General features: G+C 37.2%; 2 protein-coding genes across 2 annotated transcripts; one reads left to right on the top strand and one right to left on the bottom strand.

The window, feature by feature from the left end:
- Positions 1-2,767: 2,767 nt before the first annotated feature.
- Positions 2,768-6,826, bottom strand: LOC143549373 (serine carboxypeptidase-like 31). Its single transcript, XM_077040276.1, has 10 exons — positions 6,405-6,826; positions 5,270-5,377; positions 5,031-5,126; positions 4,610-4,702; positions 4,450-4,532; positions 4,027-4,311; positions 3,498-3,628; positions 3,314-3,409; positions 3,108-3,213; positions 2,768-2,983 (listed from the first exon to the last, which is right to left on the bottom strand). The coding sequence occupies exons 1-10, from the start codon at positions 6,706-6,708 to the stop codon at positions 2,837-2,839; spliced, it is 1,449 nt and encodes a 482-aa protein (XP_076896391.1). The 5' UTR covers positions 6,709-6,826; the 3' UTR covers positions 2,768-2,836.
- A 5,013-nt stretch (positions 6,827-11,839) lies between these two features.
- On the top strand, positions 11,840-12,337 carry LOC143549367 (protein FAR-RED IMPAIRED RESPONSE 1-like). The gene has a single exon (XM_077040272.1). The coding sequence runs from the start codon at positions 11,840-11,842 to the stop codon at positions 12,335-12,337; it is 498 nt and encodes a 165-aa protein (XP_076896387.1).
- The last annotated feature ends 8,441 nt before the right edge of the window (positions 12,338-20,778 follow it).

Here is a 20,778-nt window from a genome sequence, read left to right as displayed (position 1 = left end):
TTGCTTCGCATGACTTTTTCGCTTCGCATGGAATTTCGCTTCGCATGACTTTTTCGCTTCGCATGACTGTGCGATGCGAAAATATTGATTTTGCTTCGTATGGCTGTGCGATGCGAAAATATTGATTTCTCTTCGCATGGCTATGCGATGCGAAATTCCTGCCTTTCGTCGTTTTTACCATTTTAAAGTCATTTTTCTCCTTGTTTCCTCCTTAGGACCCGATTATACTCTTTTTATGGGTTTTGGGTTGTACCAACTTTGTATACCCGTGTTTCTCATAGTCCAGACGTCACCTTTTTTGTTCTATAATACACCCGTGAGGCTAAAACTCACCAAGTTCTTGTTTTTCTTACATTTCACAACCCGATCTATCATTACATCGGTTTGCATGTCGATTCTAGCCATAAAACTTAACCCTTTGGCCGAAGCTTACCTTTTTGCTCCGGGTTCGGTTCAGATCTGGACAACCTCGAAGATCTGGACGTTTTCTTGATGTTTGAGATACTCGAACACCAAGATCTTCCTTGCTTTAGCCCGGATTTGGATTCGGGTCTTGAGAGAAAATGTGTGTGTTCTTGAGTGTGTGTGTGTGGTGGAATGGAAGAAAGTGGTGAAAGGAATGAGGGGTTGGGTTTATATAGGGGACTATGGGCCCCACAACCCGCTCACACTTCTAATTCCATTTATTATCCAAACATTAACACACCTAATTAAGTTAATGACACACAGTTAATTATAGAACTTTCTGTTATTTATAATTTTCAGAAAAGCGGATGTTACAGATACAAGGCGCCAAAAGACTGTCACGAGATATATCATGACAAGCCCTATCTCCCCAACACTCTCCGAGATTTCATTGGTTGGGAGTTTGATAATACAACTGGTGATGTCATCATCCACTGCCGTGACATGCACGAGATAAGAGTGTTTGATAAGCATGAGCTAATGGGATTTCACATTGAAGATGTAAAGAAGCTCTACAACTCACCACTTGGGACCGTCGAGGATTTGGGTCGTCAGAATACAGACCGGATAGTTGAAGCCTTCAACAAGTTCGTCCGAAGACTTGTTGAACTTCCACTATCCGAGGACGAATGCTTGGTCTACGACACTGACGGGTTCCAATACTAAAGACTAGAGGGAGATTGTTAGGTCCCATTTTGGTATATTAGTCTTTTGTATTGAATTTGTATGTTTTGGGCTTTAGTAGTTTGTTTTGTGTATCTAGGCCCAAGGGAAATAATATAAAAAAGCCCATTGGGCATGTGATATGACATGTTTCTCATACTTGCTTCTCTATAAATAGATAAGCAAGCCATGAGAGAAAAAAAAACCTTTTGCCAAACTCTCTTAACACATACACATTATCTTTCTCTCTCTCACTCTCTCTCGGCTTCCTTTCTTTCTTCCTTTGCAAAACCCGAACATAAACTCAAGATCCGAGACCTCTTAGGTTGCTTAGTGTGATTTCCGCTAGCACTAAGTTAGATTGATCCAAGAACGTTGTTAGATCCACCCACGCCATTGGACCTACAAAAGCATTAAAATCTTGTTTAATGAGGCATACACCACAAAAGACATATCTAACCATTTTATTAAATTATATGTCATAAATATGTGTTTTTAATTACGAATTTTCCATTTATAATATAGAACACTGATTAAACACAATCAATGGTTCAGATTTATTTCACGCACTTCTCGCTATAATGTCTCTTCTCGCATGATCCTTCCCATATATATATATATATTAAGACAATTTATAGCTAAATATGTAGCTACAATCTTATGTAATTCGTAGCAAAATTATGCGAATATTTGTAGCCACATTTGTAGCAAAACTCATACGAAATTTATAGCTAAATTTCATAAAAAAATTGGTAGCAAAAACCATATCAATTTTTTGTAGAAAGGCCATAACAAAAGCTTTAGATTTCGGTAGCAATCTAGGTAGCTAAAAAACCGTAGCAAGATTATTTGTTATAAATCTTAGCAAAATTCCATAGCTAAAAAACGTAGCCAAATTCCGTTGCTAATAAACCGTAACTAAAAGTCCGTAGCAAACAATTTTGTAGCAAAATCCGTAGCTAATGTAGCCAAAATAATGACTTCTCTTTTTGTAGCTAAAATCGTTGCAAAAGTTTGATACTGTAGCAAAAATTCATAGCAAAAAAGTTAGCTACGAGACTTGGACCTACGGACCACATCTGTAGCAAATCTGTAGCAAACAGGGTGTTTGCTACCGAATAGCTACGAATTTGGCCGTGACAAATACCTATTTCTGTAGTAGTGCATACGAAGTACAACGATAATTAATCTAAATAATACAAAAGACTTAATTACATAAATGGGCTCTACAGTAATTAGCAAACGTAACCAACTATTACATACTTATTAATATTGATCACTCAAGTTCACCGACTTATGACTTTGAGTCTGAAATTTTGTCCAAAAGTAATCCTCGTGCAACAAATGGCACTTTTTTTAATGATAAACAATATGTGAAATAATGTAATGCTCGCTTGGCGCGTATCAACAATTAGGGAAATAATTGGCATTTAGTCTTAGTATTATAAGCCCGAATTATTCATAGTGTAATATCATTTTTTAAATCATAGCAATGGCCCCTCTTAGATGAAGAAGAATACATCATTCAAAACTAAAAAGAACATATATTATCATATCACAATAAAAGGGTGTCTATTTATTTTCATATAAAAAAGATCTCTCTTCATGTAGCATGGGACCATTATTGATGTTATTATAATTTAAGCTAACAGTTTCAATATCTAGTCAAAATCTGTTTTACTGCAAATGTTGAGAAACTCTGGTAACTTTAACGATGAGACGGTGGAGATTCTCCGAAAAGAAATGAAGTGAAGAATGCAAGTGATGCACTTGGTTTGAAAATAGGCACCGCATGGCCCGCTCCTCTAAATGTTGCGAAAGTTAGCCCTTCGTATTCTTGAACCCAGCCACCAACCTGAATAACCCCAAAAAGACATTAAATATCACTACAAGAAAAGTCGTCTGATATGACGACAATGTCATAGGCATATAGCAATACAAACTTTTAACAACAGATTGGAGCAGAAAAATTAGATCACCTGTTTTTGATTGTACCATGGTCTCCATGCTCTTTTTATAGGCAAGCCCAAAGAATTTAAGCTGTATCTTGTGGACAACACAGGTACTCTTCCATCAGTATCTCCACTGTCAAACCATGAAGTTATTACAAACTTATTTTATTATTATATATAAACAAAACCTTTTCAAACTTTAGATAACAAATCACCCATTATGATTTAACTACCTGTATACCCATATCCTAAGTTTTGCATCAATCAGTCTTTTGTATATGGGAAGAACTGAATCTTTTGACTGTGACCACCCATTGAATATGTCCATACTGCAAAAAGCCAAAACCATAAATATGTTTGAATTCATAATAGATAATGTTTTCAAACATAGTTGAAGAGAATGATTCAATTCATTACTTGCAAATTTTCCAGTTCTTGAGTTGAACACCGTCGCTAACATGGAGAGCTTTCTGAACCTCGGGTTTATTGTAGTAACCTTTTGCGTAATCATCGAGGCAAGGATCATACCCTCCAAGTATCCGCGGCATCTAAACAAAAGAGAAAAATCAGTGGATTTAGCTATAAGGGTTATTAGAATTTAGTAGTCCCCACCTTAATTAATCTATTGGCCGGGATTAATCCCAACTGAATCAATGCATTCTGACACTCCTAACTTTAACCTATTTTCCTCCAGCACTCTTCTACGTGTTTTCCATGCCATCAAAAAGCTAACCGGGTTACTTTTCATTTACTATGGAAGAAAATAGTTTGAATGTTGAATTGTCATAAAGCATTTTTTTAGTTGGGATTAATCCCGACCAATAGGTCAAAGTTAAAGTTAGGGCTATTAAAATCCAATTACCCTTCTTTAATTATGATGATGGTAATGGTTTTGTGAATAAATATATGGGAGTGGGGTGTCCATTTAACAAATAAAAGGTTTTACCATCTTAGATGTGGTCTTCTTCAACATGACTTGTGATTTGTCATCTGAATATGCTGAGTTGGGAATACAAACAGAAGTGTAGAGGCTGTAAATGTCAATCTCTTTATATTGTTTTAGAACTTCATCCACAGCTTGGCTGCAGTTGTTGCTCCAAGTATTATTACTATTGAAATCACATGATTCTCTAATTGTTTGGTGAGTTTCATCTGATACAACAGCATGGCTCCAAGCATAGTCAACAAGACCTTTCCAATCCTCAGCATCACTAGTTTCAGGATTACCCAACTGCAATCGCGAATTAATAGATGATTAACGCTTTTCATTGGTTAAAAATAACAAAACAAAAATAAAAGAAACCTTAAACACATATGCGATATTATGAAAGGGACCGAATTAATAGCTAGGAAAGCAGAAAAAGAGTACCAGTATTCCTTTCAGATTGATAAACAGATTAGGATCCTTATTTCTATCGTATATAAGACCAGCAAGTTCGGGCACGTATTTTCCTACATAAATTAGTGAAATATGTCATCCTCGAGAATTTCTAAAAATCAAAATTTGGTGAAACGTAACGCAAACCTACCTGCATAGCTCTCTCCCGCGATATAAAATGTTCGTGCTCGATACAATGGATACTTCTTGAACCAGTTATGCAGGAAAGCATAAGTATCGTTTGCTGATACAACATTAAATTATAACAAATTAGGGCTAATCAATAAATTATCAATGCGTCTCTTATAAAACATATCTACTTCTAATTATGTTTCAAACCATGGCGTAATTGTCCATTTGTTAAAAGAAAGAACCACCATTCTTGCAAAAACATAGAAGAAAACATATGATTATGGACAAATTTCTGTGAAACTTATGTGGTGTTATTTTTATATTTTAACAAAGCAGTTAGTTTGTTTGCACCAAATGAGGGTACAAAAAGCCGAACACTACATAACAAATACACACATGATATTAAAAAAATAATTAGGTGTATCCACAAACACACTCACCAGTGGAGTCATCTCCTAGGTTATCATAATCACTAGTTGTGTTGGAGTAGGAAAAGCCAACTCCAACAGGAGATTCCAGGAACAACATATTGGCTTCTGCACCATTAAAGAATATATACTTATCATAAGAAAATTTAAGCATAAAAATGTATTAATAAATAATTATCCAAATCCCATGATCATGAATGATATTCTTTTCATTGAAAGTCAATAATCATGCTAATATGATATTAATATACCTCTATTCCATGAGTAAGGATTTAACTGAAGATCCTTTCCATCTGTGCCCACAATAAATGGTCCAATCTCTTGTGTAGCTCCATATCCCACTGAAGAACACCCAGGACCTGAAAGATGTCACCCAGGTGAATTATTGATTATTTAGAAATAAAAACTATAAAAGAAAAAAAAAACAAAACAAAAGCATCTTCACAAATAACTTTTTCATATTTAGTCGTCCCTATCCTCTTTCACGCTACCATTCTTTATAAGATGTGTTGAGATGATATAAAAATGATAGCTTTTGTCAAAAGATTGTACTGAAAATCGTACATCAAGTATCAAGATCCGGACTTGCTTTCAGAAAAAAAAAATACATTAACTGTTATCATCTATAATGAATTATTTACTTGTAATAATATTTCATTTTTGCAACAAACCTTAGTTGTCAACCCCGGATTGCATTCAAGGGGAAAAAAACAACTATTAATTGCTTATGTATAAGAAATTGTTTTTTATCACTTGAAATAATTGATTTTTGCAACAAATCTGCATTCACAATCCCAGGTTGCATTTAAGAAAACAACATATATTAATTATGTATAACATTAAATAACTTTAATGTAACAATAAAAACCTGATTATTATCAAATTACATAACTGCAGTTGAAAAAAATCACATTACATAATTAATTATCTTTATTTATAAAAAAAAAGTAATCACTAACACTATACAGATGTTTTGCTACTATAATCATAAAAAAATATGATGTATGTTTTAATATTTATAACCGATAAATAATAATAAATTAGTTATTTCTTGTCATAAAAGCAACTCATTATGCATTGAATACCCGGGGGTTACCAACTAAGGTTTGTTGTAAAAAATAATTACTTCAAGTGATAAAACAATTAATGTGTAATAATGTGTTTATCTTGAAGCAACTTTGCGAAGAAGTCCGGATTTATCAAAGCTATGTTTCCGTTTGTGGTTACCTAATCTGGGGTTTGGAACAACAAAAACACCAAAACTGGAACAATTCCAAAAGTACGTACAAAAATGTTGGTGGTGACACCATTCATGAAAAATTTTTGTCAAAGATACAACAATAACAATATACATGAAATATATAGGATGCTTTAATGTTTTGTTACCTCCATTAAGCCATAGCACCAATGGTTTCTCATCTGGGACACTCCAAGCTTCATAGAACCAATAAAACAGTGTTCTTCCATTTGTTTCATTTATAGTAACATATCCGGCATAATGTTGGAAATCGACACTAGGCTGACCGGGCAAGTCCGAAACAAGATGATTATTGTTCTGAATGTTTGATTTCTTTTGATCGGTAGCACTAGACCATTGTACATGCCTAGCAACTACGACACTTATAATCTCAGATAACAATAAAACAAGAGTTATATTCAAAAGTGGCGTCACTTTTAGTATGAAAGCCATAAGGATGGAGCTAGCTAGCACATAACAAGCTCAAATACAACTTTCTTGCTAAATGCTAAAAGAAACTAAGTCCCACATATCTATTTATACTTGTAGATGAGATATATGCTACCAGAAACCAAAGGTTACATTTAGATATTAGTGAAAAAGTGCCACGAGGAAATTTGCCTTTTTGTACAAATTCTTTGTAGGACCATGATTACGTGATATAATGTTAAGAAATTTATTATTACAACCATTAGCACGCTTGTAAAATATGCTTTAGTATGAATCTGTAAATTAACAAAATAATAATAATGGCTTTCTAGGAAGAATATAATACTTTTGCAGCTCGATCAGGTTTCTAGTTTACAGTAAAAGACGAGATGGATAATGTTATATTATTCATAGCTGACTCTGAAAGTGCAAACATGGCATGTCATCCATTCTTCCGTGGTGGGTTGGTGGGTGGGTGGGGAGAAAGAGTGGACAGTGTTTTATTGGGTGAACCATAGACATGTATGCTGGAGTTGATCACTTTTACTTGAATGCAAACGTAGAACAAATGTTAAGTACAAAGTTAATAATTTACTCTTATTTTATAACACAGATATCGAATTATTTTGTCATATGTTGGCCAAACAAAATTTTTTTTTATAACGGCGACTTTCTTGTTTTCAGGCTATCACACTCTTCAAGTTTGGAGAGTCTCGATGCCCCACTCTGGCCAGACTATGTTGTCTTAACCGGGCCCGCGTTGGCTTCAGAGTTTGGCTTGGGCGATCCCCTAGGAAACCATACCGCCGACTGCCATTTGACATTCGTTGTGCCACCACAGGTGCAGAACTCTCTGGCGTAACACACGGTGGGACGAAAACCCGGTGGGCTCAACATTCGAATTGACAATCTTTGTAAAAGGCCTAGCTCAAATCTATCATTGTCAATATCCACTCAAATATGACACAACTAGCTAGACTGACTTCACACCTAGCATAAGCATGCAAGGCCAAGTTTTCTCTAGTATTAATAACTACCTTAGTGTAAGGCCCCGTTACCGGTAGCCCTACTTTCGTGTTGGATTTACTTATAAACGCATTTCTAAATATCAGAGTTAATTAAAACATTCGCGGAATATAAAAGCTTTCATAAAACATTTCATAACAAAACACGTCTTGTCTTAAAACATCATTTTGTCTTTCAAAATAAACGAAACATTAAACTTAAACGTCTTGAGTCTTCCGATGCCAGCCTCTTATTCAGTGTCACGTGTCTCCTGCGTGCATACTAAAAGTCAGCTACGCTGAGTGAGTTCTAGTTAATCATACATTATACAATACACATAAACTTATTTTCTTTCATTCATACTTTCATACTTTCATACTTTCTTTTGTATTAACTTACTTTCATATCTTACGTTATAAAGAGCATTACGCCCTACATTCCTCGAGTATTATTAGGGCTCGGTACCCTCCTTCCTCGAGTATTATTAGGGCTCGGTACCCTCTTTCCTCGAGTATTATTAAGGCTCGGTACCCTCTTTCCTCGAATATTAGTAGGGTTCGGTTCCCTAGTTCTCGAATATTAGTAGGGTTCGATTCCCTCTTCGTTACCATACAACCATACATCATACCTCGAGTATTATTAGGGCCCGGTACCCTCTTTGTAACCATACAACCATCCTTTCCTTCTTTTATTAACTTTATCACATTCATACACATAAGCATACATATCATACTTACCTTATACTTAGCGTTACAACCTGACAGTACGTGCAATATCCGAAGATCGTTCACGTACCGTCAAGCCATCATTCATACATATCACATTATTCACATAAGGCATACACTTATCTCTTAGGATAAGCGTATTAACAAACATATCGAGTATGCACACAGCCCCGAAAACATAACACATAAATGGGGCTAGAAACTCACCTGAACACGGTTACGTTCACCGTTAATCGTAATCCCTTTCTTCAGTTGTGCACGGCTGACTGTATAACAAGTATACGTATCAATTAACTATCACTACTCATATCATCTTTCTAGTCTTAACTAGTACCTACAACGAACGGGGGTCCGGGGGCAGCGCCCCTGGCAGCGGGGTCTAGGGGTGGCAGCCCCTAGCAGGGTCCAAGGGGCAGAGCCCCTGGCTGGGGTCGAGCTGCCAGGTCAGCTTGGAAAAATTTTATTTACATTAACTGTCTTAACACATTTTCCATTAGGTTTTTAATTTATTTTCTAAGCCAACTTAACTTTAGGCGAAGTTATCAGTTATGCGAACTTGGCCTTAGGCGAAGTTATCAGTTAGGCGAACTTGGCCTTAGGCGAAGTTATCAGTTAGGCGAACTTGGCCGTAGGCGAAGTTATCAATTAGGCGAACTTGGCCTTAGGCGAAGTTATCAATTAGGCGAACGTGGCCTTAGGCGAAGTTATCAATTAGGCGAACTTGGCCTTAGGCGAAGTTATCAATTAGGCGAACTTGGCTTTAGGCGAAGTTACCAGCTAGGCGAACTTGGCCTTAGGCGAAGTTATCAATTAGGCGAACTTGGCTTTAGGCGAAGTTACCAGCTAGGCGAACTTGCTTGCAAGCGAAGTTAAGCTTGCAGGCGAAGTTATCGCTTGCAGGCGAAGTTGCCCAGCTACGCCTCTGTTCAACCTTAATCCCCCAAAATCATCATCGTTTTGACGTGAAACTCTTGGATACGATATTTAACCAACTCGCGATCAATCCTATGGTCGTTTTTGGATATGGTTTGACCCGAAAACACTTAAAGTTTGGACCTTTAAGCTCAAAAACGTTCAATACTAGTGTTAAGGGTTCATTAACTGAGCCGTTTCCATTTTCAGGTCATTACACTCGTATTTATCATCAAGTTTACAACTTTATGTTTCGTTTATACCCACTCTACTCTCGTTCTAAGTTTCAATGCTAAACGTTTATAAAACGTAAACTTTAAGATCAAAACGTTCCTTTTCGTGTTTGTTTGGCTTAGTCACGGACCCTAGATCTTGTATTTATCTTGCGTATTGAAGGATCTATCAAGAATCTCGTTTACTTGGTCTTGGATCCCACTCTCGCTCTCGGCCGTATATAGGTGTAGGTATGTGTGTGTGTTTTTGAGTGTGTAGAGATTATGATGGAAATGAAATGAGGGTTTAGGGTTTTAGGTTGGTTTAGGGGATATTTATATCCCTTAAAGCCCATGGACCTAAGGCCCATTCTCATTTAACCCATCTTAATTATTCTAAGTCCATGATCCGTTCTTTACTCGATATTAATTAATTAATAACGCGAAATCACTAAACGTAACTTTCTTTATTTAACATTATAAATTTTAGGATGTTACACTTAGATACTTGATCTAAGTTACAAACGAAATGAAAAGGGTTATGCTAGGGACACCCAAGCTAAATTGGAGGCACCCACCCTATCTGTGACGGAGAGGGATATCCGCCGCGAATAGAGGGGTTTTGTCATATGTTGTCCCCTTTATGATGTACCCTATCCGTCACGGATAGGCCTATCCGTAGCGGATAAAGTACCCGACAACCTGCGACAATCAAATCAGTCAAAATCTCATACCCTATACGCCGGCGGATAGGGTTATCCGTGGCGGATTGTATCAAAACTTAATTATTTGAGCCTTCCGGCTCCCCTCCTTTCTCTTTATATATCTCAATTAACAAACACAACACAACACACATTACCCACAATACAACACACATTACCCACAACACAAAAACATAGTTATACTCGAGTAGAAAAATTTATTTTTCCGTGGCATTTTCAACGTAGTACGAAAGAAATGACGTGGTATGATCATTTGTTTCCAGGCTCAAACGACGAGCAATCGGGCTATGCATATAACTATCAGTCGGAGCAGCCGGGCTTACCAAATATGAATGTACTTCCAACCCTGAACCAGGATCCAGGCTATGCATATATCGAGCAGTCCGGCAAACCAAATCTTGACCAAGTTTCTTTGTATATTTATATAATATAATGGTAGTCGCTAGTTATTTTTTAAATAAGATATGTTGCCATTATATGTTGGCAGGGGTATATATATATGGTGGTAGTCAACCTTCGTGGCCGGAGGATAATAGCGCGTCGAATGCATACAAAGTCCCACCGAAAGAACAACCTTATAGTCAATTGTCGTACCAGTTACTTGTAGAAGGATCGTATTACAGAACCCAGTCTTCATACCAGTTACATGTAGATGGTCCGTATTACGGAACCAAAAATTCATAACCGTTAGAAGAGCCACCGTACCTGTCACGACCAGTACTGAATTATGTCGAGGATGCCATTCAAGAGGCTGACGGCTAAGGAGGCGACGACGACGACGAAGATGATGATGATGATGATGATGATGATGATGATGATGATGATGGTGATCGTTACATACGCGAGACAACATTTTTGTATGTAACGGATAATGTATGACCCAATATGCTTTTTTAACTGATTATATTATATTATACTATATATAATTCTCTTGATGAATTGGTGGGGTGGATTAAGAAGACAGGATGGGAGCATGGTTGTGTTATCATGGTCCAACGGTCAAGGAATAAAAGTGTGGACCTTGCATGCAATCAGGGAGGGGAACCCAAACTCAAGCCACAGTGAGGCATACCGGGAGTATTAAAAGGGGGTTTCCATTTAAACTTGTCGGGAGGCACAACGCGGGAGTTGGTTGCTGGAAGCTGGTGGTAGACAACGAGACGCACAACCACGATCCCGTTGTCTTTGAGGGAGGGCGCGCGCCTCTAAGGAAAATAACCGATGAGGAACTTGATATGGTTGTGACGTTATCTCGGCAGGGGTGTGGGCTAGCCAAATTAAGTCAACCTTAAAGGAATGGTTTCCCGGTAACAAATGTATTATTAGGGACGTATACAATGTCGTGAGGATCGTTAAAGACCAAGATAAAATTGGTGACACCCCCATGAAGGTAGTTGAAAACCTTCTGAATTTAACTATTTAATACGAATATTTGTAATATTTAATAGCTTTTTGTTAAACCCAATGCAGGTACTTAAAAACTTTCTCCAAACCCATGGGGTTCCTCTTTTACACATTGGAAAATCCTTCCACCAACAGGACGGAGGATGTTCTCTTCTGTCATTAAAATTCGTATACGATGTGGCATGCGTTCCCAAATGTGATGTTGATTGACACGACGTACAACACCAACATATCTAGGTGGCCGTTTGTTCAGTTTGTTGGTGTGACGTCAACATTGAAGTCTTTCTGTATTGCGCACGTGGTTATAATTAGGGAACGAGATGGTAACTTCACGTGGTCCCTCGAGCGACTTAAAGTGATGCCCGATGATTTTAGGGAGCCGCGTGTGATTGTGACTAACAGGGACCAAGCCCTAATGAACTCGTGTGACATAGTCTTACCAAATGCTACCAAAAACCTATGTGGGTGGCACATCACAGAAAACATAAAGAAAAAGCATAAGAGTTTTTATCGGGTAGATATCTTCAAAGACTTCTCTTACTGGTGGAAATTACTGTACTCATTGCCGACAACAACTGCCTTCGACTATAACTATGGTCAAATGGATGCTACGTTAGCTAGACACATGAAACGCGATGATTCTTTCACCCATATACAGTTACTTAGATTCTAGTTGTGCATTGCATAAATTTTTTTAATTTTGTTATCAAAGGCTTGGTATTATATTCGTGACAGCTGGTTGGTGCCATATAAACAAAATTTTATGTAACATCCGGCCCCTTGCACCACCAATATTGCCCGCTTTTGCCCACGAAGAGCTTACGGATTTGTTTTTGTTTGCTTAGGTGGAGACTTTCCAGGAGGTCACCCATCCTGCTACTACTCCCACCTAAGCAACTTAACTGTGGAGCTCTCCTCTCGTCCACTACCGTTAAGCCTAAAACGCGTTGGTGATTTAAGAGGCGGGATATTTACTTATGAACCAAGGATCTCTCCTATCCACGGCCGATGTGGGATTTGCGTAGGGTGTTACAAACCCCCCCCCCCTTTTTGGACTCATCGTCCTCGATGAGGTTTGCTCCACCATCCAATCCAAGATGTGGGATTCACCTAAGATGTACCTCGCGACATACTCGGGGACTCACCGTCTCTGATGAGTTATGTGTTGCAAAACACACGTATTTTCCGCGCCTTTTATCTACGTATTATATTATATTTTATGTGTTTTTACTTGATTTATATAGGTTTTACATAGTTTTAATAATCTTGTAGGTTTTGGGTGGAAAGGAAGAAAAACCGAGCTTTTCGGAGAGCTTACGGGTCTTTTACGAATACAACTTCAAGACAAAGCTCAAGGCCCGGCCCGTATGCATCATGGACAAGCCCAAGCTACATTATATTATATTATAGGACACAGCAAGCTGCCAATCGGAACAGGGCAGAAAGGGAGAGGAAGAAAATCTTTTTTCGGCTTAGGGTTGGAGCTTGTGGCGGCTAGGGAAGGAAGAAGAAGGCAAGGACAAGTCTCGGGATCATTTACCATCAATTATTGCAGCCAAGAACAGCACGGAATCATCCATATCCTTTCATCTTTTTCATTGTTCATCAAACTTATTTTCTTATTCAATTGATACATAGTTTTGCAATTGTGTTAGAGATTGACTTGTTTATGATTGCTATTGATTGTTGGATGATTGTTAAGATGTTTGAGATGAGTTTAATAATGGTTTTATTAAGTGTTTATGGCTGTCCAAATATGATTAGAGGCTAAACTTGTTAGTTCTACATAGGAATGATGATAATTGTTAGTGTTTGATGAGCTTGTTGGATTGTTTGATTAATAGATGTTAATTGTTATTGTAAAGTTTGATTTAGACATGAAATAGGTTGTGTTTAAGGGCTGGAAATTTTAGTGATTCATTTCTTAAACACCGTGTGTCGGTTAATTAGTTTTGTATTGATTGATCGATACTTGTTTGATTCTAGACTTTGTGTTTAGGGTTTGTTTGCGGTAGGTACCACCGTAGGGTTTTGTTGCATGCTTTATTGGATTAAGTACAGCGGTTAGGCACCTTCTTAGAGACCGAAATGTTATAAGAAGTTAGGGTCGTCTCATTACCTTTGCATGCTAGAATAAGGATTGCGCGAGAGCGAGTTCGTTTCTTGTTAGGTTTAGGTGTTTTGAGCGATTAGTTGATCTATTTTGGTTTAAGTTGAATTGTTCCTTTATCCTTGGTTGTGTAGTATTCATTGCCATTAGGGTCGAGTGTCGGTGAGACTGAGAGGTGAGTCAACATTAAAACACGTTAACAATTGATTCCCGGTTTGGTCGTTTTAGGCGATTTTGAGTAGTTTAGGTTTATTGAGTAAGACCGAGAGGTGATCCAGTAAGCCCGAGCGATCCTTAGTCATGTCATATTTAGGAACCGGTGTCTAGATATCATCCAATCCATTAGCTTGTTAGGCCTACAATTTGATTCAGACCTAGGTAGACGTTTTTCTACATCCGAAGTTACACAGTTAGTTTGTCGTTAAGTTTGCTATTTTTGGTAACTTTTGTCAGTCAGTCTAGTTAGTTCAGTTAAGTTAAAAGAAATCAAAAATCAATTAAATATTATTCTTAGGTAGGTCTTGTCTAGGGTTTGTAATCATTAGCGTTCTTACGTGTCCACGTGTTCGATACTCGGACTTCCTAAGTCTATACTACTTGCGATCGGTACACTTGCCGGTTGTGTGTGGTTTTAGGATTTTCGTTTTAATATTAAAGCTTAGTTGTGTGGGTCATTGTTATAGGGTTATCCGACGCACATCAATGAGGTTTGCCCCACCATCCCGAACGGCACAGGAGTGGCTCTGATACCAACTTGTAAGACCCCGAATCCCGGGAATCTTACAGTTGGTAATCATATCCAAAATTCACAAAAATTTAAAACCAAACAAGTTCATGTTATTTAAAACTAGTTCAGTAATTAAACAGCGGAATAATAAGTATTAAAATTCCAAAAAACCAGGAAAAGGTGCCCAAAACCAAAAATAAAATAAAATATTCTTTTTATCTAGAAGTTCTCGACTGGGAACGCCTTCAACCATCCGAGTAGTCTCTAGCACGTTTAAGCGATAATCTCCAATCCTTAACCTGAAAATTAAGATAGCATACACACAAAGTCAGCTTCAGCCGAGTGAGTTCAAGTTTTAATAAACGACATTCATAAACCATTTCAAAGATTATAGGTATAAAATAGTATAGGAAATAATAGGCAAATAAATAAATAATCACCAAATAATATATTCATGGTCGAACACGCATACACGGGCCTCCCCACCACGGGATTTAAAAACCCGAGTAATATATTTGACCCGAACACGGTAAGACATAAGCACGTGACATGAGCCTCCCCACCGCAGGATTTAAGAACCCGAGTAATATATTTGACTCGTTCACAGCTTAACAAACCTAAACACCTGATACGGGCCTCCCCACCACGGGATTTAAGAACACGGGTAATATATTTGACCCGATCACGGCTTAGCAAACGACGGGCCTCTCCACCATGAATCACGAGACACGAAGTCAAGGATCCGAGTAATATATTTGACCCGCCTTAGTGATAATTATGCAACACGGGCCTCCCCACCACGGGATTTAAAAACCGAGTAATATATTTGACCCGGCCACGATCACCATGCACACACACATCAATAGGCCTACTCACATATATCTGAGTCACAAAAAGCTAAATAACATCGATGATCGTAGGCTATAAGGTAATATGTATAAGTCCTTCCATTATATGAACTAATACAAGTAGGTCTATGCGTATTCAATTATTACTAGACCAAATAACATCCACGAACCTAGTCCGTAAACAATATGTATAACCTTAAGGAATTTAAGGCGATCCAAAAATATCCTAAGGCATATAATATAATTCACACATGGTCTCATAGATATGCAATTACAAATAAGACTACAATCAATCAACTAAGTAATTTCATTAAGCATAGCCTTCAGTATATAATATCGGGAACATATAATTATAGGCGAGTCTATTATTATCCTCCAACATAGGCTATCAACAATATATGGTTTCTAGGAATATATAATTATAAACGAGTCTGATAATGTCCTCAAATATAGACTATCAATAATAAATAGTTCTCAGAAAATGTAGTTATAAACGAGTCCAATACTGTCCCCAAGCATAGACTACCAATAATATAAATCTCAGCCAATCGATCAACCGAACAACATCATCACATGTAAATTATAATAATGACTAGTCTAGGAAATAAAACAAGGCCTAATAACATCTTCAAGCCTAGACTATAAATAATATATATAATTTTTCAGGAATATATGATCGTAAACGGTTTTAAAAATATCCTAAGACATATGATAGAATTTTATACATAATTCTAGAAAGATACGATACCAGTAAAACTATAAAATATAATCCAAATAGTTTAAACGGGTAAAATCAGGTAAAATTGTAATAGGATGTGTATGCCAGCCCAAAACGTAAAAAGAGTTAAAAAGGGCATCATGAACTCACCTGACACAAGCCATGCAAATACCAATGAGTTAGAGAACCTCTAAGACAATCCACAAATCACAAGCCTGTCGGATTGCACACTAAGATTACTAACTAAACTGTACCGATTCGTTTATCCTACGAGGCGTTCTAACATGAATTTGATTGACCTAAAGCCTTGACGTTACCAAATTCAACTACATCAGCCCCCGAGGCCATGTATTTACCAAAACCACCCTTAGTTAATTCCGAGGACAAAGGATTTCCAAACTACACGCGAAAGTTGTTAATTCTATCGAATACGCGCGTTAATGAGTTGTTTATGCACTTAGCAACCAACTCAGCCCCGTGTGGACCGAATTAAGTATAATTACAGCCAACAAGTCCACACTACACTACACAAGTTGAATGGGTCGGCAATTCGCTTATACAACGCATAAACTATCAATTAAACGCGAATTTGCGTTGTACCGACCCGTTTGAGAAACCGACAACCAATTCAGCCCCATTAACATAAAAATTAATTTTTTCACAGCCTGTAAATCATTCCGAGGCTACAAAAACCGAATTGGTTGTTAATTCCCTCAAAAAGCGCGCTAAACGCAACAATCAACAAACTAAACAACCGAAATCCTAGTTTTCAATCTAACGACAATTGACAAATCAAACGAGCTTCAATGCTCACGATACTAAAGTATGACCTATATTACATACCTAGGAAGATGACAGAGCAAAACCTCACTTTAAATAGCCCCGAAAAGAACACCATTGGACAGCCACCGATTTAGCCTAAAACGAATGAATTGATCAATAACGAGTATAAGGAGCAGATTTTAGCATGCAAAGATGTATTTTAGTACATAGGAAAATCATACGAATAAATTATGAAATTTTTACTAGAGTTGTATAAATGTCTTGGGTTTCTGAAATATTTTTATTATATTTTTCCATTTCACACAAAAATCATAAAAAAATTCTCCAACGCAGAAAGGTATGTGCAGCTATTTCAGTGCGCAGCAAAAGTGTTTTATTTGTTAAAAAATCATTAATAAACCAAATTAAACGATTCCAATTTTGTTGTAATATTAACTCAAAATATGAATTTCAGAAGTGGAACCAACAAAGTTGGACTCATCAAAAAAGAGTTATGATGTCGGGAAGACATACCATAATTCGACTCCCCGCATCAGCTTGGACACACGTTTTTATAAAATCATAAAAACAATTTAAATCGTCCAAAAATTATAAATTATACCTTTCTGGAAACTAGACTCAAAGCAGAACATCATGGAAACAAGAATAGATCAAAAAAAATAAATTTTCATCGAGTTACAGACCAAACAATAAACGAGTATGAACAGTGGCGGAGGTACTGGTTGACCGCCGGGTTCGTCCGAACCCGGTCTTTTTTCGATTTTATATATACACTATAGTATCGAATTAACGAGCGAACCCATTCTTTTTTAACGAACGAACCCGGTAAAAAGGTAAAAGAAATAGGAAAGAAAGTTATGTTTGATGCTTAGCATACCAAGTAAAAATAAGTGAAGAAATAGAAAAGCAAGAAATGTTTAAGGTGTTATGAATTTACAGGTCGTTTAAGATGTTATGGATTTGCAGGTGGTTTGAGAAAGAAGAAGACAGATTATTTGTTTAGGGTTAATTGTGTTTTAAGCTATTTTTAAGCCCAACATATACTTTTAACCTTTTTTACGCTCTTTTTGAATCTCTGATTACTTCTTTTGTTCGGTGAGTGCTAAGGTAATTTATAATTTCTTTATTATTTTTATTTAATTTATTGAGAAGCTATACTTAAAAGATTTAGATTCTTTTGTTTAAACTGTTTTTATTTTAAAGATGGAAAACAAAATTATTATACAATAATGAATTCTAAAAAATAATTATTACCCCAGGTTAACAGTTTTTGGTTCAACCGTTGATTAGTCGATCAGGTTTGAGTAATATTAACTCTATATTTGGTAGGGTCTATTCTAATCCAAAAGTCCAAACCTAACATATATATATTCGCCCCCCAACTTAAATGTTTAAGTTCTGTCATTGCGTCTCGCCATCTTTCTTTGATCTTAATTTTCAAATAATAAAATCCAATATGAGTAAAAAATACAAGGTTAGTTTTTGTTTGACGGGTGACGATTATATTAATGACGTCTCTGTATTTGTTATATTGAAATGGAGTTATTTTAGTTAAAGTTGAGATTAAAAATGTTTAGAATCGTTATCAAAACATGAAAACATGTATGGAACAATTATAATATGTAATATTTTTTTTTATTTATAATAATTTTATGTGCTATTGAATGGTGACAATTTACTTTTGTTATAATAGTGATATTGCATTCTATTTATCTTACCCGATCCGATCCGACCTGATCAGTCTGGGCCCGAAAAATTTAATGCCTGGAAAATTTTAAGCACCAAAAAATCCCAAACCCATAGGAAAAAATTCCTGGCTCCGCCACTGAGTACGAATGGTGAGATTAAGATAAAGTTGAGATTAAAAATGTTTAGAATCGTTATCAAAACATGAAAACATGTATGGAACAATTATAATATTTAATATTTTTTTATTTATAATAATTTTATGTGCTATTGAATGGTGACAATTTACTTTTGTTATAATAGTGATATTGCATTCTATTTATCTTACCCGATCCGATCCGACCTGACCAGTCTGGGCCCGAAAAATTTAATGCCTGGAAAATTTTAAGCACCAAAAAATCCCAAACCCATAGGAAAAAATTCCTTGCTCCGCCACTGAGTACGAATATGTTAGCAACTACTTTAATCAAAACTCCAACCCTAACATGTTCAACAAAGGGTTTAATGGTGAAAAAGAGTTGTATTAGGGTAGGACCGACCTTGAATTAAATTCACAAAAATTGAGGAGAGAGGCCTGTAGCTGTTGCCGATCGGACTAGAGGGACAAGGAAGGAGGTTAGGGTTTATTATATTAAAAAGTTACATCTAGGCCCTCCAACTTGTAAAATGTAAAGACTTGGATGAAAGGTTAAATAGTTTAACTTACGAGAATGACAAGGAGATTCCCGAAGAATGTCGGATCAACTCTCTAATATAATACAACTCTACAAATGTCTCATGCTGATAAACAAAAATGTCAGGTGCTACGTACTAATCTAACACTGCAAGTTATAAGAGGCGATGTTTTGAGCCAAAGGATAGATAAATGGACTTTTAAAACGTATTACAAGGCTCCTAAATTATAAATATGAAACCCCGCCTTTTAAACAAACTTCTATAAACGATCAAGCAGATTAACGGATTTTCTGAGCGTTACAGTTTGTATCCTGTTGGATTGACGACCGCCGAACCTTCGGCGAGTATACAACAAACCAAGTTGAGAACCAGCACGCAAACTTCAAGAGATACCTTCTGGGGCCGAACAATACGCTAGACTCTATTACGATGTATGCCCTTCAAGACGTTAATTCCCAAATGGAAGAAAACTGCAACCTTTGAAGAGTCCCATGTCAAGATCAAGAAGTACCATCAGTTGCAATTGTTTCAAAATCTACATAACAGGGTGTCGATTGCAGCTCTTATGAAACTTGAAAAATAGCTGGATTTTCTTGACACATTGGAATATACGATGGACTCAACTCGTGCGGCCACCGGTTATTTACGTCCGCAGGGTTGCCGTGTGCTTGTCGGCTTAGCTGGGAACACTACTAATAAGATACCTATTCTATTAAAAGATATAGACCCCTTTTATAGGAAGCTCGGTTTTAGTCTGGCGTTTGTTCAAAATGAAGAATCATGCCATGAAGCGGAACTAGAAAATGTGAAAAAAAAAGGTTCTAGGACTAAACAACCGAAATAAAAAAAAGTATGTTCTCGATGATAAGGTCTGCTCTTCTGAGCAAATCAAAAAAGAAAGAGCCTGAGAAACGAGAGGACCCTCAGGGGTGTCCGAATCTAAACCAACCAGCCAAAAAACAGGAACCCCCCATGTGCAGCTCGTACGCCCCTTTCTCTTCACAAGATCCCCCTAGACACAGCTCGTACACCCCATCCTCGTCACGGGATCCCCCTAGACACGCAGCTCGTACATCTTGTACTCGTCACGGGAACCAACACCCGGAACCCCCACCCATTCGTTGTCGCATTCCCAGTCTCAGTCTCTACCCCGGTTTAAGATACCTGAACCACCGAAATGTTCATTTAACAACCAGCATACCGTAGCCAACCTCGGTTTCCCTTTACCACGTAACCCAAAAGACGTCCCAATCATATAAAAGCATATGCACATCATTCCCACCTAGTCATCCCCGTTCATCTCTGGAATCACCAATGTAAAGCCAGATGGTAATTGTGGATTCCGAGCAACCGTTCTTGGTTTAGGCATGCGTCAAGCAAACTGGAGGGAGGTTGGATAACGCATGAGTAAGGAGATGGACACAAAAGAATCTGGTGGAGGTATGGGTAATTCAGAGATGCCAGGTAATTATGAGATGGCTCGTAAAAAACTAGGTTGTTCCACATCAGCTTTATTCAAACCACGGAGTCACTGGTTTTCGGTACCCGGACATAGACACATGGTTGC

This window comes from Bidens hawaiensis, unplaced genomic scaffold, assembly GCF_021521415.1.
Source record: "Bidens hawaiensis isolate Kalapana, Puna unplaced genomic scaffold, B.hawaiensis_p1.1 tig00015551_1, whole genome shotgun sequence".
NCBI lineage: Eukaryota > Viridiplantae > Streptophyta > Magnoliopsida > Asterales > Asteraceae > Bidens > Bidens hawaiensis.
Note: the sequence above shows the minus strand (reverse complement) of the source record. Positions and strands in the feature narration are given on the sequence as shown.